General features: G+C 38.3%; 1 protein-coding gene across 3 annotated transcripts in view; it reads right to left on the bottom strand.

Annotated features, from left to right (window-relative positions):
* tsnare1 (T-SNARE Domain Containing 1) overlaps positions 1-16,614 on the bottom strand; it is a 283,761-nt gene that overhangs the window by 156,181 nt on the left and 110,966 nt on the right. For all 3 annotated transcript variants that reach the window (XM_049480129.1, XM_049480130.1, XM_022673881.2), the window contains 2 exons: positions 2,329-2,419; positions 75-149 (listed from right to left, as the gene is read on the bottom strand). In XM_049480129.1, coding sequence (XP_049336086.1) covers positions 75-149; positions 2,329-2,419 — 166 coding nt within the window. The remainder of the gene's footprint in view (positions 1-74; positions 150-2,328; positions 2,420-16,614) is intronic.

Raw genomic sequence — 16,614 nt, 5'->3', positions numbered from 1 at the left:
GTCTCGTCACACCCCTACTGTATGGTCTTTATAAACAGTATGTGTTTATTACACATATATCGTTGAGTGTTCACCTTCTGCAGGTCCCCATAACGCTGCACCGACTCAGACAGCTCTGTCTTCAGCCTGGTCAGACGCAGACGATCTTGCTGTGAGAAAAAAAAAAAAAAAAAAAAAAATACATTAAGTGAATAAAATACACACTGAACTATATCCTATATCCTGTGCTACATCCTATCATACATGAATAAATATATTTTTGCTCCATTTTTTTAAATGATTAACAGATCCATATTCTGATAACAGCATCATTCTCTCTTGAAAACAGTCTATTTTGTGTTTGTTGAATTTCTAACAATAATTGTTTCTAACAACAACAGTTTTATAAGATTTTTTTATTCTGAATGTTTGAAACTGTACTATTAAATGTATATATTAAATTCAACATTTATTTTGTTGCAATGGTTTACTCTTGTATGAATAAATACCACTTTAAAATAAAAATACCCTTATAAACAGTCTATAAACAGTATATAAATAAGCTATGAAGGTGTTATTAACGGTTAATGGTCAATTATGGTATACATTCTTCACAAATTATTAATAACCAGTTAATAGAAACATAGAAATAGGGAAATAGTGTTTTGTAATTTGCCAAATAGTGATCCCATTTTTATGTATACTGTCAAACCTCACACCTACATACTTCTAGATACGAGTATTAGATTTGGTTCCGTCCATCTTTACTAAGCACTTCTCTTAGGGTGCTTTCACACCTGAAAGTCTGGACTGTGGTCTGAACTAAGGTTCATGTGTTTTCTACATTGTATATATTTGGTCCTCTTATTTGTATTTTCACACTGCAGTTTAGGGAGCGCACCACAGACCTTTGTGTGATACTCCTACATCCTTTCATCATCACTTACGTATCGATGCGTTTTCCTTAACTAGACGCTGACTGTTAAGTTAAGTTGATAATTCAGCGGGTGGCTCATTCGGTGGAAAGCCTTTTCAGGATAAGGATAAAATGAATGAACAGATTCATTTTGTCACCATAGTAGTGCTGCTATTGTGTTTTTTATACCAGTAGTAGCAGCAGCAACTTCAGGCACAGTACTGTAGGTTAGTTCAAATTCGCCAAACGAACGTGCTCGTCCTGAAGCAACTGTATCCACGGCTCATTTTTCCTTATCATTTTTCCTGCATTTCCAGTTATTTTGAGAGGGTACTGACTGCAGCCTGCAGGAAGGCGGAGTTGGACGTCCAGTCCCGCCCACTTTGTCAGCGTCATGTCTTAGCTCCGCCTCTGAACGGAAGTAAACAATGTACAGGGCAGATAGCGGACTTTAAATATAATGCGCCGCATCGTCCGGCTTAAATACTGTGTATACACAACAAGCTTGCGAGACTGACGAGGTGTGGCGTGGACAAAGTGGGTGGGACTGGACGCACTGGATGTCCAACTCTGTCTTCCCGCAGGTTGCAGTCAGTAGTAGATGGTTATTTTTCTGTTGAGGAACGCCTGCTCAGCTTCCTGTAATTGGTCCGAAAGATTGAACCATCCAGAAAAGCGCTTTCACACTGCAGGAGAACCGGACCATGGTTCAGAAGATCTGGACCGAGACCACCTCTCTTGGTCGGACCAAAATCTGGTCCTTTGGTCCGGACCGTTGGGCTGTGTCACTTTTCTTGGTATGTTCTCTTCCCTTTATGTCTGCTTTCTGGTCTGTTTTTGACTACACTTGACAGATAAAAGATAAACTCGTTCATAAAAACGTTTATAAACTCTTTATAAGTGCAGTCATATTTTAAAGTGGTACCAAAAATATAAAAAATATACATTCTATAAAATATTCTTCATTTTTTTTAAATTCACCAAATATATCAGCATCACAGAAACAGTGTGGTTTTATTTAAAAGCAATATCGCCAACCTGTCACTGATAATTCAGTCAAATTCTACCACTAAATATTTATAGCACCTTTAACTAAATGCAGCTTTTCTAGTTTTTGATACTGGTGGCCTTCTGTCCTGTATTTCATGCATTATTATGAATGCAGTATGTATGTAATAGGGAGCACAGTGATGAGTAATGTGGTTTAATGATGTAGTGCCAGTTTTCAGGATTATAAGCTAAAGGATTCTGCTAATGATTCACCACTGAACATCCCAGGCGCTTCATGACTGAGGTAAACTCTATTTAGCTGTGGATTAAAAAAAAATCAGTGCACTGTGTACAGTACTGTAGGGTCATTAACATAATGATACACTACAGGACACGAGTGCAGGAATATATAAAAGATAGAATAAAAGAAAGGACGTTTTTACCTGTGAGGAGCCACTGATGATGTCAGAGAGCTGTTTGATGAGCTGGCTTGTGCTCGTGATAACTTTATTGGTTTGCTGCTGTGTGGAGTGTCTGAGAGCAAGAAAGAGACAGACAGAAGAAAAAAGAAAGAAGAGAAAGAAGAGAGAGAGAGATATGTGAGGTTTTGACCAGATAAAATCACATTATCTGCTGATAGGTTAAACAAACATTAAACAGTGCAGCCTGCAGTGTTTTTACACAGAGCTCCTTCATAACCTCACACATACACACACACACTGTTCCTCACAGCATTATAAAACATGCCTGTAGCAACCTTTTAAAAAGCAAGCGAATATCACAATCCAAACTAAACTGCAGCCCTAAAATACTATTCAGCAACTGACATTTCATCTTTTTCTCCCAGCAGTTCAGAACATGTGATAAAACAGAGACAGAGAGAGAGAGAGAAAGAGAGATGTACATATGTGATATGCAAAATATTGACAAATTGACAATACAAATTCAATTAACTACTGAATAATTTCAGAGAAAAACAGAAAGAACTGTTAAACCGACAAATTGGCATTACATACACAAACCTGTAATTACAGCAAATATTAAAAGAAAGAAAAAAGAAAGAAAGAAAGAAAGAAAGAGAAAGAAAGAAAGAAACTAGGTAAAGAAGAATAATAGAGAGGGCTGAGGAGAAAAGAGAGAGAGAGAGAGAGAGAGAGAGAGAGAGAAATAGAAATATGTAAGGAAATGACAGAAAGAACTAAGGAAATTAAGAATGTTTGAACAAAAAAAAGAACAAGGGACCGAAAGGAAAAAGAGAAAAAGAATCTGAGAAAAATAGAGAGAGAAAAGCAGAAATATATCATGAAAAAGAAAGAAAGAAAGAAAGATAATATAGAGAGGACTCAGTGGAGAAAGAGAAAGAGACTTAAAGAAAAAAGTAGAGACAGAAAGAAACAGGTAAAAAATTAAATGAAAAAGGTAGAAAGAAAGAAAGAAAGAAAGAAAGAAAGAAAGAAAGAAAGAAAGAAAGAAAGAAAGAAAGAAAGAAAGAAAGAGGGGGACTGGGGAAAAAAAAGAAAAAAGACTTGAAAATAAGTAAAACTGGAGAAAAAAGAAAGAAGGAAAAGACAGAGACAAACAGTGAGAGAGAGAGAATAGTGACAAAGAAGGAAAATAATGGAATACAAGGCAAAGAACTGTCAAAATAGAGAGATAGAGTGAGAGAAAGTGGTATATATAATGCCATTTCATACACCAACAAAGTGAGATTACAAACATAAACCTGTCATTAAAGTAAATATTAAAAGAAAGAAAGACAGAAAGAAAGAAAGAAATATTTTTAAATATTATATTATAAAATATTATAAAAAAAACATAAAAGAAAGAGAGAAAGAAAGATTATAAAATATTATATTACAAAATATTATAAAAAATATAAAAGAAAGAAAGATTATAAAATATTATATAAAATATTATAAAAGAAAGAGAGAAAGAAAGGACTGGTAAGAAAGTTGTGTACAGAGAGATGTAATGCATTGACAAAAGTGACAGAATCAAGAATCATCTGAGAAAGAGAAGCTAAGGAGAGAAAGAGGGAGAGAGAGGAAGAGAGAGAGATAAAGGGAGAGAGAGAGAGCGAGAGAGAGTGTTGTGGGTCTTGCAGGGCTCTGAACCGAGTCAAATGACTGCAAACATGGCATCTATCCTGAGGGGTAGAAATTTGGGCAGTTAGCCCGGCTAGGCGCGCATAGATTAGGCTCAGGCAGTTGAGTGAATCAATATTAACGACTGCGTGACATAAGAAGCTGCCTGCGCAGTGCGGCCTGTCCCAGCTGCAGAGCTCAGCTGATCAACAAAACGCTAACGGCCTCAGGCACAACTCAACCTGCCCCTTCTGCACAGTTACAGACGCAGACACACTGAAGAACAGCTACTGCCTGTTACACAGCACTGACACAACCCACTCAGAGTCAGAGACACAACTCAACCTGCCCCTTCTGCACAGTTACAGACGCAGACACACTGAAGAACAGCTACTGCCTGTTACACAGCACTGACACAACCCACTCAGAGTCAGAGACACAACTCAACCTGCCCCTTCTGCACAGTTACAGACACAGACACACTGCCTGTTACACAGCACTGACACAACTCACTCAGAGTCAGATACACAACTCAACCTGCCCCTTCTGCACAGTTACAGACGCAGACACACTGAAGAACAGCTACTGCCTGTTACACAGCACTGACACAACCCACTCAGAGTCAGAGACACAACTCAACCTGCCCCTTCTGCACAGTTACAGACACAGACACACTGCCTGTTACACAGCACTGACACAACTCACTCAGAGTCAGAGACACAACTCAACCTGCCCCTTCTGCACAGTTACAGACACACTGAAGAACAGCTACTGCCTGTTACACAGCACTGACACAACCCACTCAGAGTCAGAGACACAACTCAACCTGCCCCTTCTGCACAGTTACAGACACAGACACACTGCCTGTTACACAGCACTGACACAACTCACTCAGAGTCAGATACACAACTCAACCTGCCGCTTCTGCACAGTTACAGACGCAGACACACTGAAGAACAGCTACTGCCTGTTACACAGCACTGACACAACCCACTCAGAGTCAGAGACACAACTCAACCTGCCCCTTCTGCACAGTTACAGACGCAGACACACTTAAGAACAGCTACTGCCTGTTACACAGCACTGACACAACCCACTCAGAGTCAGAGACACAACTCAACCTGCCCCTTCTGCACAGTTACAGACGCAGACACACTGAAGAACAGCTACTGCCTGTTACACAGCACTGACACAACCCACTCAGAGTCAGAGACACAACTCAACCTGCCCCTTCTGCACAGTTACAGACACAGACACACTGCCTGTTACACAGCACTGACACAACTCACTCAGAGTCAGATACACAACTCAACCTGCCCCTTCTGCACAGTTACAGACGCAGACACACTGAAGAACAGCTACTGCCTGTTACACAGCACTGACACAACCCACTCAGAGTCAGAGACACAACTCAACCTGCCCCTTCTGCACAGTTACAGACACAGACACACTGCCTGTTACACAGCACTGACACAACTCACTCAGAGTCAGAGACACAACTCAACCTGCCCCTTCTGCACAGTTACAGACACACTGAAGAACAGCTACTGCCTGTTACACAGCACTGACACAACCCACTCAGAGTCAGAGACACAACTCAACCTGCCCCTTCTGCACAGTTACAGACACAGACACACTGCCTGTTACACAGCACTGACACAACTCACTCAGAGTCAGATACACAACTCAACCTGCCCCTTCTGCACAGTTACAGACGCAGACACACTGAAGAACAGCTACTGCCTGTTACACAGCACTGACACAACCCACTCAGAGTCAGAGACACAACTCAACCTGCCCCTTCTGCACAGTTACAGACACACTTAAGAACAGCTACTGCCTGTTACACAGCACTGACACAACCCACTCAGAGTCAGATACACAACTCATCCTGCATGTGTCACGCCTACCACAGACTCTGTAGTTCCCATCTCTAACTCTGCCGTTCCCGTCTATGGACAATCCCCGGTCTGGAACTACACCTCCCAGCATGCTCCTGACAACACCACGTGTTCGGACTCAGCCAACCGCGGCTCTTTCGTGCGGTCTACGTCACCGGAATTCTAGATTGTGTTCAGGTGTTAGTAATTTAGTTTAGATATAAATACCTGTCTGTTTGTCTCGTTTTTGGCGAGGTATTTTCCCTGTTTCACCAGCGATATACTGAACACCTGGGGAAGGGGCGGAGCTACAAATGTGACGGAAAACTACTGGAGAAACACACTGGGAAAAGCAGAAACACAGGGGAACAGAGCGAGGCCGTGACATTATGTATATTTCACAAATTATATCACCCCGATTCACAATTGATGGTTTTTCAGGCTTAAGCCATTTGATTGTGATTGCTTTCCTTGCAGCTACACTGAGTATACCAAATAAATACTTTGTTTTATGGCTTGCTGAGGTTGAATTTAAAAACCAAAAAGACTAAACAAACGATAATGATTGGCTTCCTGGGAACCACAGGACCTCCAGCAGCTAGATGAGCCAGAGTAGCGGGAAGACTGGATAGGTGTAATGCAGTATCTGCTAAGGCTCTTCCATCCAAAAACTCCCCATGAGACTGAACTTGTTATCTTCTTTTGAAATTCACAATATTTTGTCCATTTATCATTTGGAATGCTACTATTGGTGTCTCTTTTTCATTTTTTACTTTATATGAGTCTTTTCTTTTTGTTATTTTTACCTTTTGAACACTGTATATTTACACCAAAAATCTAATGAAAATATTATTTTCCATAAGGAAATGATGTAGGAAGGAACAGAGTGAAAGCTGAAAAATATGGAGGGGAAAAAAGGAGGATAAATGCAAGAACAGGAATAAAGCAAATCCAATCGGTCCATTACTCCCAGTTTAAACTTGGGCGGGAGGGAGGGAGGGGGATGTTGGAGGAGGCCAGAGGGGGTCAGAGGCTCCTGAGCAAATATAATCTTCTGATAGAAATGCATTGTTCTCCTCAGGCGGAGTGAGGTTGCGGATAAGGCCATTGATTTACTGTCTGTGCTCTGTACTGTCTGATCCCTGCCTTTAAAAGCGGCCGCGGCACAGCCGGCCACAGCGCCTGCTGCTCCCCAGAGATACGCCGAGCCCAGCGCGCAGACCACCTTCCCCTCAAATATTGATTTAAAGATGGAAGGAGGAAACGAGGCACGGGCAGGAAGGGAGAGAGAAGACTCCGGCGCGTTCAGTATGACGGGCGTGTCGCCGTCACTCTGAGGCAGCGAATCCTCATTCAAACGCTGGATCCGCAGCTGCAGTCAGGGGAGAACACGGAGTCAATCAAATTTTTATGTTTCTTCATTGTCTCTCGGCAGGGCAGGCGAGGGCAGGTGAGGGCAGGCCAGACAGGATGTGTGTGTGTGATTGTGCGACCCTCCTCGACCCCTGGATTTCCGAGATGTAAGGCGCGCAGAGTGATGTACAGTATGTACTGGTGTTATATACACTGGTGCAGTGCAAAATGTGCTTTAGTTGCATAACGTTTAATGTTTAAAATGTTTTAATGCTTTAGTAGCATAACGTTTAATGTTTTTAAGGGGCTCTGAGTGGTCCAGCTGCTATGATCAGGAGGTTGCAGGTTCGAATCCTGTTCATGTAGCTTGCCGTCTACATGCTACTGGAACCCTGAGAGAGCACAATTGGCCTTGCTCTCTCTCTGGGTGGGTAGATGGCGCTCTTTCTTCTAACATCACTCCAAAGGGTGATGTCAATCAGCACAAGGCTCAGTCTTTGAGCTGCTGTCAGGTGAGAGCAACACATTAATTAATTAATTAATTACATAAATTAATGAGATTAGAATAGAAAACATATAAGGGTATAAAAAACTTTCTATATAAGGTAAATAACTATATGTAGATGTTGCTAACAGTCATTAAACAATGAACAGAGCAAAGTGCAAGGTGCAATGACAATGATGTGCCACAGAAGTATTAATATGCATATATAACAAATATATTTCTCTAAAGTGAATGTGAATATGTGAATACCCAATCATGGGTAAGTGTACTTGAATGTAAGTGAGGTTCTGTTAGTTCAACAGATCATTGACAAACATTACACTACGAAAAAAGGTACAATAAACAATAAAAACAGTATGAGAATATAGTTAAAAGTACTAAAGGAATAAAGAGCACTGAAGAGCAATATAAGCTAAGAGATAAATGAGAGAGAAATTAAATAAAATAGAGTAAAAATCAGTACTGTACACATATGAATATTATTGTATCCAAAGAATCTTGAGGAAGGTTTATGTTAAATATGGTTTAAACAAAGTTGCAGATGATGTTTACATTACAGGAGAACATCTGTACAGATGTGCAAATAAGCAAAGAACAAGTGATTGATGCTACTCGGCAATGTTGCAGTTCAAAAAGAAGCGGTGACTGGCTTCACATGTATCAGAGGAGGCATGTGTTAGTCTTCACCCTCCTAGTGTGTTGGGGCATCACTAGTGATTGGGGGAGTCCTAACGAGTGGGTTGGGTAATTGGTCGTGTAAATTGGGGAGAAAATGGGGAAAAAATTTGAAATAAAAAAAATATATATTTTTTACATATATATTTTTGTGGAACACTAACAAGATAAAGTTTTTTCTTTAGCTTTTTACAGTGTTCTTTTTTTATGGGTTGTTTTATAGTAACCTGTGTGACGCCACTTTAAGTTTTTTAAACTTAAATGATAAATGTCGGAAAGTACAACAACACTATTATCGGAATCCCCTCAAGGTGGCCCCTCCATGTTAGTATTTGCTTGTGTTAAATGAGAAAACTCAGACAAGCTAGTTCATGCGATAAACAGTAGGTCGTAGTAAAGATCCCTCACTCAGACAAAGTCTGCCAGGTTAATCCTGCTGCGTATTGTATGAGGTTCTTAACCAAAATGATAGAAATGGCTTTTCTTTAACTGATCTAGTGGGTGGCGTTCTGGTGGTGGTTTTTAGGTTTACACCTGATTCACAGAAAACAGATGGATGGTTTATAGGGGCAGTTGAGACCCAAGTGGAATAGGTTTTAGGGTTGGTTCAAGGTTAAGGTTAAGATTAAGGTTAATGTTAGGGTTGGGTGTATGATTAGAATGTACAGAAAATAATTTACATTTAGCGAGTTCAGAAATTCAGCTGCATTTAAGAAAACAGTCAGATAAATGCATTAGATTAAAACATTTATGTGCATAAAATGAGAAATTGTTAAAATAACAAAAAGATGCAGAGCTTTCAGACCTCAAATAATGCCAAGAAAACAAGTTTTGAAATCAATATTTAGTGGAATAACATTTATGCATTTTTGCACCAGTCTTACACACTGCTTTTGGATAACTTTGTCACTCCTGGTGCAAATATTCAAGCAGTTCAGTTTGGTTTGATGGTTGTGATCATCCATCTTCCTCTTGATTATATTCCAGAGGTTTTCAATTTGGTAAAATCGAAGAAACTTGCCATTTTAAGTGGTCTAATTTTTTTCCAGAGCTGTATTTATGTATATATGTTATATGGTGTGATTGGTGATGCCTGGAAATGATGATTCTTGCAAATATTATGCAGCATAACCAACAAAAAAATAAGACTTTTATTCTGGTTCTGCTCTTTTTTATCAAAGACCAGACATGTGACCTTCATAGTGCAATGCCAAGGCAGCAGCAGCCCTTTTTGTGGTTGAGTAGATTCAGTTTATTGAGTCAGGTGGTGTGACCCCAGGAAAATCCTTATCTTTGTCCTTCTCTGCTCATTGAAAAGAGGACAAAATGACAAATGATAAACCTGAGGTTTGAGGAGAAATGTACAGTATATAAGGGTGTTCAGGTACAAACACTACATGAGACAAATTGTTTAATATCTTAAAATTGTCACAGTTCTTTATTCTTCCTCTTCCTCTCTCTCTCTCTCTCTCTCTCTCTCTCTCTCTCTCTCTCTCTCTCTCTCTCTCTCTCTCTCTGTCTCTCTCTCTCTCTCTCTCTCTCTCTCTCTCTCTCTCTCTCTCTCTCTCTCTCTCTCTCTCTCTCTCTCTCTTACTCTATATTTAATATATTTTCCAGAATCCTTCACAAACTGACATAATGGTCATTATTCCACAATCAACCATATATAAACTATCCTTCTGTTCCCCATCACCTGAGTACTGATTATTCTCACTTGTTACACATGTTCCATTCATAACGGTATGTGTAGAATACTGCCTTTAACCTTTGATTTGCAGATAAATCAAGTATTTTTTTTCCTATTTGTGTTGATCCTGATCCTGTTTTTTCTTTGTTTTTTTCTTTTGAAATGTCTCTCTTTTGCTTTCAGTTGCTTAGATGCATTCGTTGGCTGGTCCTTTGATTCAGGCTTGGTTTTTGCTTTTGCATTTTGGATTTCCACATTATATATATATATATATATATGTTTTTTTTTATCTTTGAAAAAGTTAAGTAATTAATTGCTATATATAAGGTGGTATATAAGAGATTCCAAAAAATAAAAATAAATAAAACAGTGTACCAACAAGTGGATTATATGCTCCCAAGGCAGGTTTGATATAAAGTTAAGACTAGCCAATCGAGCCTGATCCCTCAGTAGAGGCACTTTAGCCCAAAATGCTTCAGCATATCATTTGTTATTTCATTTTCCAATAGTTATTTCACTGAAATAACAAATATAACTCATAAATCATTCAAAGTACACGTTTATTATAAAACTGCACTCTGAATAGTTAATATGTTTGCACTGTATGATTTTTTATTTTTGCTTGTCCTTCATAAAGTTGGTCAGAACTGCATCACATGACTGTAGAATGTGATTTTCATAAATGGCAAAAGAAAGAGCAGCTGGTGAAATTAAATGAAGAATTTACTAACAGCAGTGGCAGATTGGTGATGGCGTGGTGGCTACATCCACAGACCTGAAAGATTCAGATTTAAATGCCACTGCTGGTAGCAGGCAAGCTCCCAGAGCTTCAGGCCAGTGGCAGCCCTGGTGGCAGGTGCAGAAGAGACGACACATACTGTCCCACTCTACCTACTGTCACTGTGCCCTTCAACAGGGCACTACACCAAAACCCCCATCTGCTCAAAAACCACCCTTATAATAATAATAATAATAATAATAATAATAATAATAATAATAATAATAATAATAATAATAATAATAATAATAATAATTATTATTATTATTATTATTATTATTATTGGTAATACTTTCTAGAAATGGAATGACAACATTAAAATTATTTTATAAAGTATTATAAACATGTTTATGCATATTTATAAAAATGTATAACACATTGTAGTTATATTTATTATGCATTGTGTATTGTGATCATAATGCATAATCTTATGTCTTATGTCACTCATAAATTACACTTATGTTAAACATTATAGGTAGCTTATTTTAATGTATAATGTATTATAATGCATCATGGGAATATATTAATAGGGACAGATATAATAATGAAAATGTAACCCAGATGTGTAACATACATTTTACAAGTACAGCTGATGACATACTAAACATTATATATTGCTATAATGTGTTCTGCATTTTTATAAATATGGATAGCCATGTTTATAATGCCTTATGAATGCATTATGATGTGTTACAAGTATGTTTAGACAGTCTAATACACATGACAGTCATAGAAAGTGCTTTGTTATTATTATTATTATTATTATTATTATTATTATTATCTTTTTTTTTACATCCAATATTGTAATGTATTATAAAGCCATATATACAGTCATTACAGACTTTAAGTTAAGTGAGTTTTCATATGCCCTTTAAACATGAAGTAAATGTTATTATGCCTTACTGTAGTTACTTGAAAAGATGATGTTTTTAAAGCCAGCTAGTAAAGAGCACTCATAATGCTCTATAAGACATTACAATAAGGCATAATAAACTTTACTTCATGTTGAAAAAGCACATGAAAACTCACTTGACTTAAAGTCTGCAATGACTGTATGTAAGGCTTTATTATGTATTACACACTTTTATAAAAGCTTAATTTGAGAAATCATAGCTGCATATTATAATGCTTTATACCAAAATATACCAAATCTGTGTTATAGTGCTTTACAACACTCATTGTACAATGTTTTTATGAACATATATGAGCCCTTACTTTATAAACCCTTATACTTGTAGTTTATAATGTGTTATGAATGTTGCTGTAAGTACTTATGAGTTATTATACAAGCTTATTACAGTCATTATAATGTATTGTGCATGTCATATAGTGCATTATGAATGCACTCACGATGCACTTTGAATACAGGATTCATAGGAAGTGTTACCAAGGGTTCATATTCTGGCACACATAGCATTATATACAGTATACAGTCAATTTTGGCCATATTGTTCAGCACTATCTCTTAGTATTGCTGGATTATTAACTGATGAATCTCACTCTGATGTGTCATCGCTGCAACTTATGCAGTCTCTTTTAAATATGCAGACAGTGAGAGGATTAGGAGCAGGACTGAGAAAATGGAAGCCACCACATGCACTGTCACAGCAGAGCGTGCAAAGCCCCAGACAGGGGCTCACTGCCATCATATGCATACAGATGAGGCCATGACCGGTGTCACATTAGCGCCACTTAACCTCAGACATGAGATAACTCAACACAAATGTTCTGCAGAAATTCTGAATCATGGGGAGCCGGGAAATGCACTGATGAGAGTCAGATCTGAAAAATCACAGTAAAGCACCTGAGAAACTGCTGTAGAATCAATGAATCCCTTAAATAGAACCTGTCTGACAACATGAAGCAGCTAAAAAGTCTATCAGTCTGGAAAAGGCTTTGGGACTTAAGAAAACCACAATGAGAGCTATTATTTACAAATGGAGAAAACATGGAACACTGGTGAACCTTTCCAGGAGTGGCCAGCAGACCGAAATTATTCCAAAAGGGCATGGACCACTCATCCAGAAGGTCACAAAAGAACCCAGAACAACATTTAAAGAACTGTAGGTCTCACTTGCCTCAGTTAAGGTCAGTGTTAATGATTCAATAATAAGAAAGAGACTGGGTGAAAATTGCTCTCCATGGGAGAGTTTCCAAGCCAAAAAACACTGCTGATTAAAAATAACACAACGCTCTACCTCATATTTGCCAAAAAAAAAACATCCCCAAGATTTTGGGTAAACATTCTTTGGACAGACATGACAAAAGTGGAACTGTTTAAAACATGTGTGCAGTTACATATGGCATAAACTAAACATAATTTCAGAAAAATAAAACATCATACTGAATGTAAAACATGGTGGTGGTAGTGTCTGGGATGATCTGGTGCTGCTTTGCTGCTTTGGTGTTTGGACAACTTGCTGTAACAGATGCAATCAGGAATTCTGCTATTTATCAGACAATCCTGAAGGAGAATGTCCAGCCATCTGTTTGTGACCTCAAGCTCAGGTGTACTTGGGTTCTGCAGCAGGACAATGACCCAAAGCACACAAACAAGTCCACCTTTAAATGGCTTAAAAAGGCCTAGATTAGACTCTGTTTGAGATGCTGTGGCATGAGCTTAAATAGGTGGTTCATGCTGGAAAACCATCCAATGTGTCTGAATTAAAACAATTTTGTAAAGAAGAGTGGAGCAAAATTCCTCCATAGAGATGTGACAGACTTGTTGCCAGTTATCAATAAAGCTTGATTGCAGGGTGGCACAACCAAGTTATTAGGTTTAGGGGCAAACACTTTTTCACACAGGGCGAGATTGGTTGGATAGTTTTCTTTTTTTTCCTTTAATGAATTAAATTTACTCAGGTTATCTTTGTCTGACATTAAAGTTTGTTTGATAATCTGGAAAATATGAGTATGACAAAACAGAAAAAACTAAAGAAATCTGTAGGGGGCAAATACTTTTTTTTCCCAGGTTTATTATTTTTTTTTCCATGTAATAATACAGAACAAAATCCAATCCAGTCAAATTAGACTAAGCAAAAAAAAAATAGAGAGAAAAACACAATTCTATAATAAATATTCAACAGTTACTCAGGAATAACAAAGTAAGCTCCTCAAATATACAAAGAAAGGTGCCCACATTTTCTTATAGGTGCTCAACAAGCCTCTAATGGTGTACCTGATTTTCTCCATTTTGACACATCTCAATATTTCCATAATCCACTGAGAGTGTAAAGGTGGGGAGTTGTAAATGCAATAAAGTCTGCTTTAGAGTAAAGTATCTATAGGGGGGCACCAAAAAGATCAGGGGGCAAATACTTTTTTTCACACTGTTGTACACTGTTCAGAAAAAAAGCAGAATTTTTCTCCACAAACTTGCAAAGTCACTTTTTACTGAACTTTCTAATACAGCATTTTATGACGACTGCATTAGATTTAAAGAACAGGCTAGAAAGTACTCTAATTTAAGCTAGAGTCACAGTACTGCACAGTGTCCTCCCACCACCAGCACTATCACGTCATAATGGAGCCATCAGCTAATTAGCCATCCTTCTAGAGCTGAATAATGTGAATATTAAACTGCGTCTACTGCAGCAAAGCTACACCAGAATATAGTACCCACTGAAATGATCATACTGTAGAACAATGCCCTCTAAATAATGAAAAACAATCAAATCATACTGTCATCACTTTCAATTATCGTGAGGACGAGCAAAGGACAAAGCGACTTATATTGAGTAAGATGTAACATAAAAAGTATACGCAGTAAAGAAAGGCACAGAATATTTGGCAACCAAAATTACATTTTTTTTTTCTGGCTGAATAATTTTAGTTGATAAATATACAGTTAAAAGACTAATAAAAATAATTAGTCCAGAACAATGACTAAATTATTTTAGTCACATTGTGTTTTTAGTACATCTGCAGATATATTAGATATGTTGATAAATGATTGATAAAGTAGTGGCTAATATTTAACTAAAAAGTAACTATAAAGTTCACTAAAAGTGGTTAAAAAATACTCTATAATTGTATCTCTAATAACCTGAATAACTATGTAGTTGCACATTAACATTTCATCTATTAACAGTGTAATTATTTGTGAAGTACGCATTGTTACAGGTTATGTAATTGCAGTGTTAACATCAATTTTGACTAACTACAAATTTATTTATACAGACACTTATACAAAAACAGGTGAGTATGATCAGTATTCAGGTGAAGAGGAATGGGAATATAGTTCAGAATTGTCTGATGTGAATGGTGTGACAGTGACATCATGTAGAGGAGGATTAAGGAAGAGCTCTAGTTAATGGACTAGACAGAGGGAGAGGGGGAACCTGGAAGTTTGACAGCCTGATGTAGTTTCTGAACATTTTAAACATGATCTAGTTGCAAAACTAGTTGTTGAGTGGCGGGTCAGTTCGGTCAAAATATAGCTTTTAGTTGTTTTTTTTTTGCCATCTTTTAGAGTAAATTATGAATTAAAATGTCTTAAAACTTTTAAAACCCTATTGTAAGGCTATAATGATTAGTAAACATAATCGACAATATTGATTAATATAAATATATATTTATTTTTAACAGCACAGCACTAATCCCATTGATTTTCTGTCCCCAGGGGGAGGGGCAGTGAGCTTACTCAAAGTCTCCAAAAGTGCCCAACACACGGAGGCTCTGAGTGGTCCAGCGTGCTATGATCGGGAGGTTGCTGGTTCGAATCCCAGTCATGTAGCTTGCCATCAGCTGTCGGAGCCCTTGGCTTTGCTCTCTCTGGGTGGGTAGATGACGCTCTCTCCCCACATGACTCCTAGGGTGATGTCGCTCAGCACAAGGCGTCTGTGAGCTGATGTATCAGAACAGAGTTGCTGCACTTTCCTCCGAGAGCACTGTGATGCTACTCAGCCGCAGCTCAAAAAGAGGCGGTGGCTGACTTCACATGTATCAAAGGAGGCATGTGCTAGTCTTCACCCTCCGGGTGTTGGGGCATCACTAGTGATAGGGGGAGTCCTAATGAGTGGGTTGGGTAATTGGCCTGGCAAATTAGGGAAAAAGGCCATTTTAAGCCCATTTTCAGCTGTTTCTGTCTTTTTAAAGCAATTGGAGCATGGCCATAATCGTCAACTAATCGAAATAAATAATCATCAAATTAGTTTACCACCAAAATAATCATTAATTTTATCTTTACTGTATAGTGCTTAGATAGTTTCATAGTAAATACATTTAAATAAAAAGTTTTTTGCTGTGAAACTGTTCAATCTGTGAAAGATGCCAAACAACTCTTATCTAAGTCACTCTTATGAAATATTCATGAACAAGATTAATCTCCACACTATCATAGTGTACTTCAGCACCTTCAAAGTGCCCCTAATTAAGTCTCTTCCCTATTCTCCGCTGAGGTATCTATCTATCGCATGTTATTCAGCTTCGCCCACACCGTCTCCAGGGTAGGTACACTGTCATGGAAAAGTTCTTGAATTACTCATCATATTCAAATACAACTGCTTTGCTTTGTTTTCTGCAATGCAGTGGCTTTGATTAGCAGGCCAGGTCTTCGCTGTTGTAGATGCTGTTTTTTTTTGATGGTTGGAGGGACTGTAATTGTTCCCCGGTGGTCTGAACTGTGGTGGGCTAGCAGCACGGCTTAGGCCCAGCCTCGGTCTCCTCTTCCAAAGCCAGACTATGCATTAGAAACTGGATTAAGCTTGATCAAGAGGCGTGTTAGAAACCAATGTGTGTTAAAACACACCAGCTTAGCCAGCAGTAG

This window comes from Astyanax mexicanus, chromosome 6 (assembly GCF_023375975.1).
Source record: "Astyanax mexicanus isolate ESR-SI-001 chromosome 6, AstMex3_surface, whole genome shotgun sequence".
In the NCBI taxonomy this organism is placed as follows: Eukaryota; Metazoa; Chordata; class Actinopteri; order Characiformes; family Acestrorhamphidae; genus Astyanax; species Astyanax mexicanus.
Note: the sequence above shows the minus strand (reverse complement) of the source record. Positions and strands in the feature narration are given on the sequence as shown.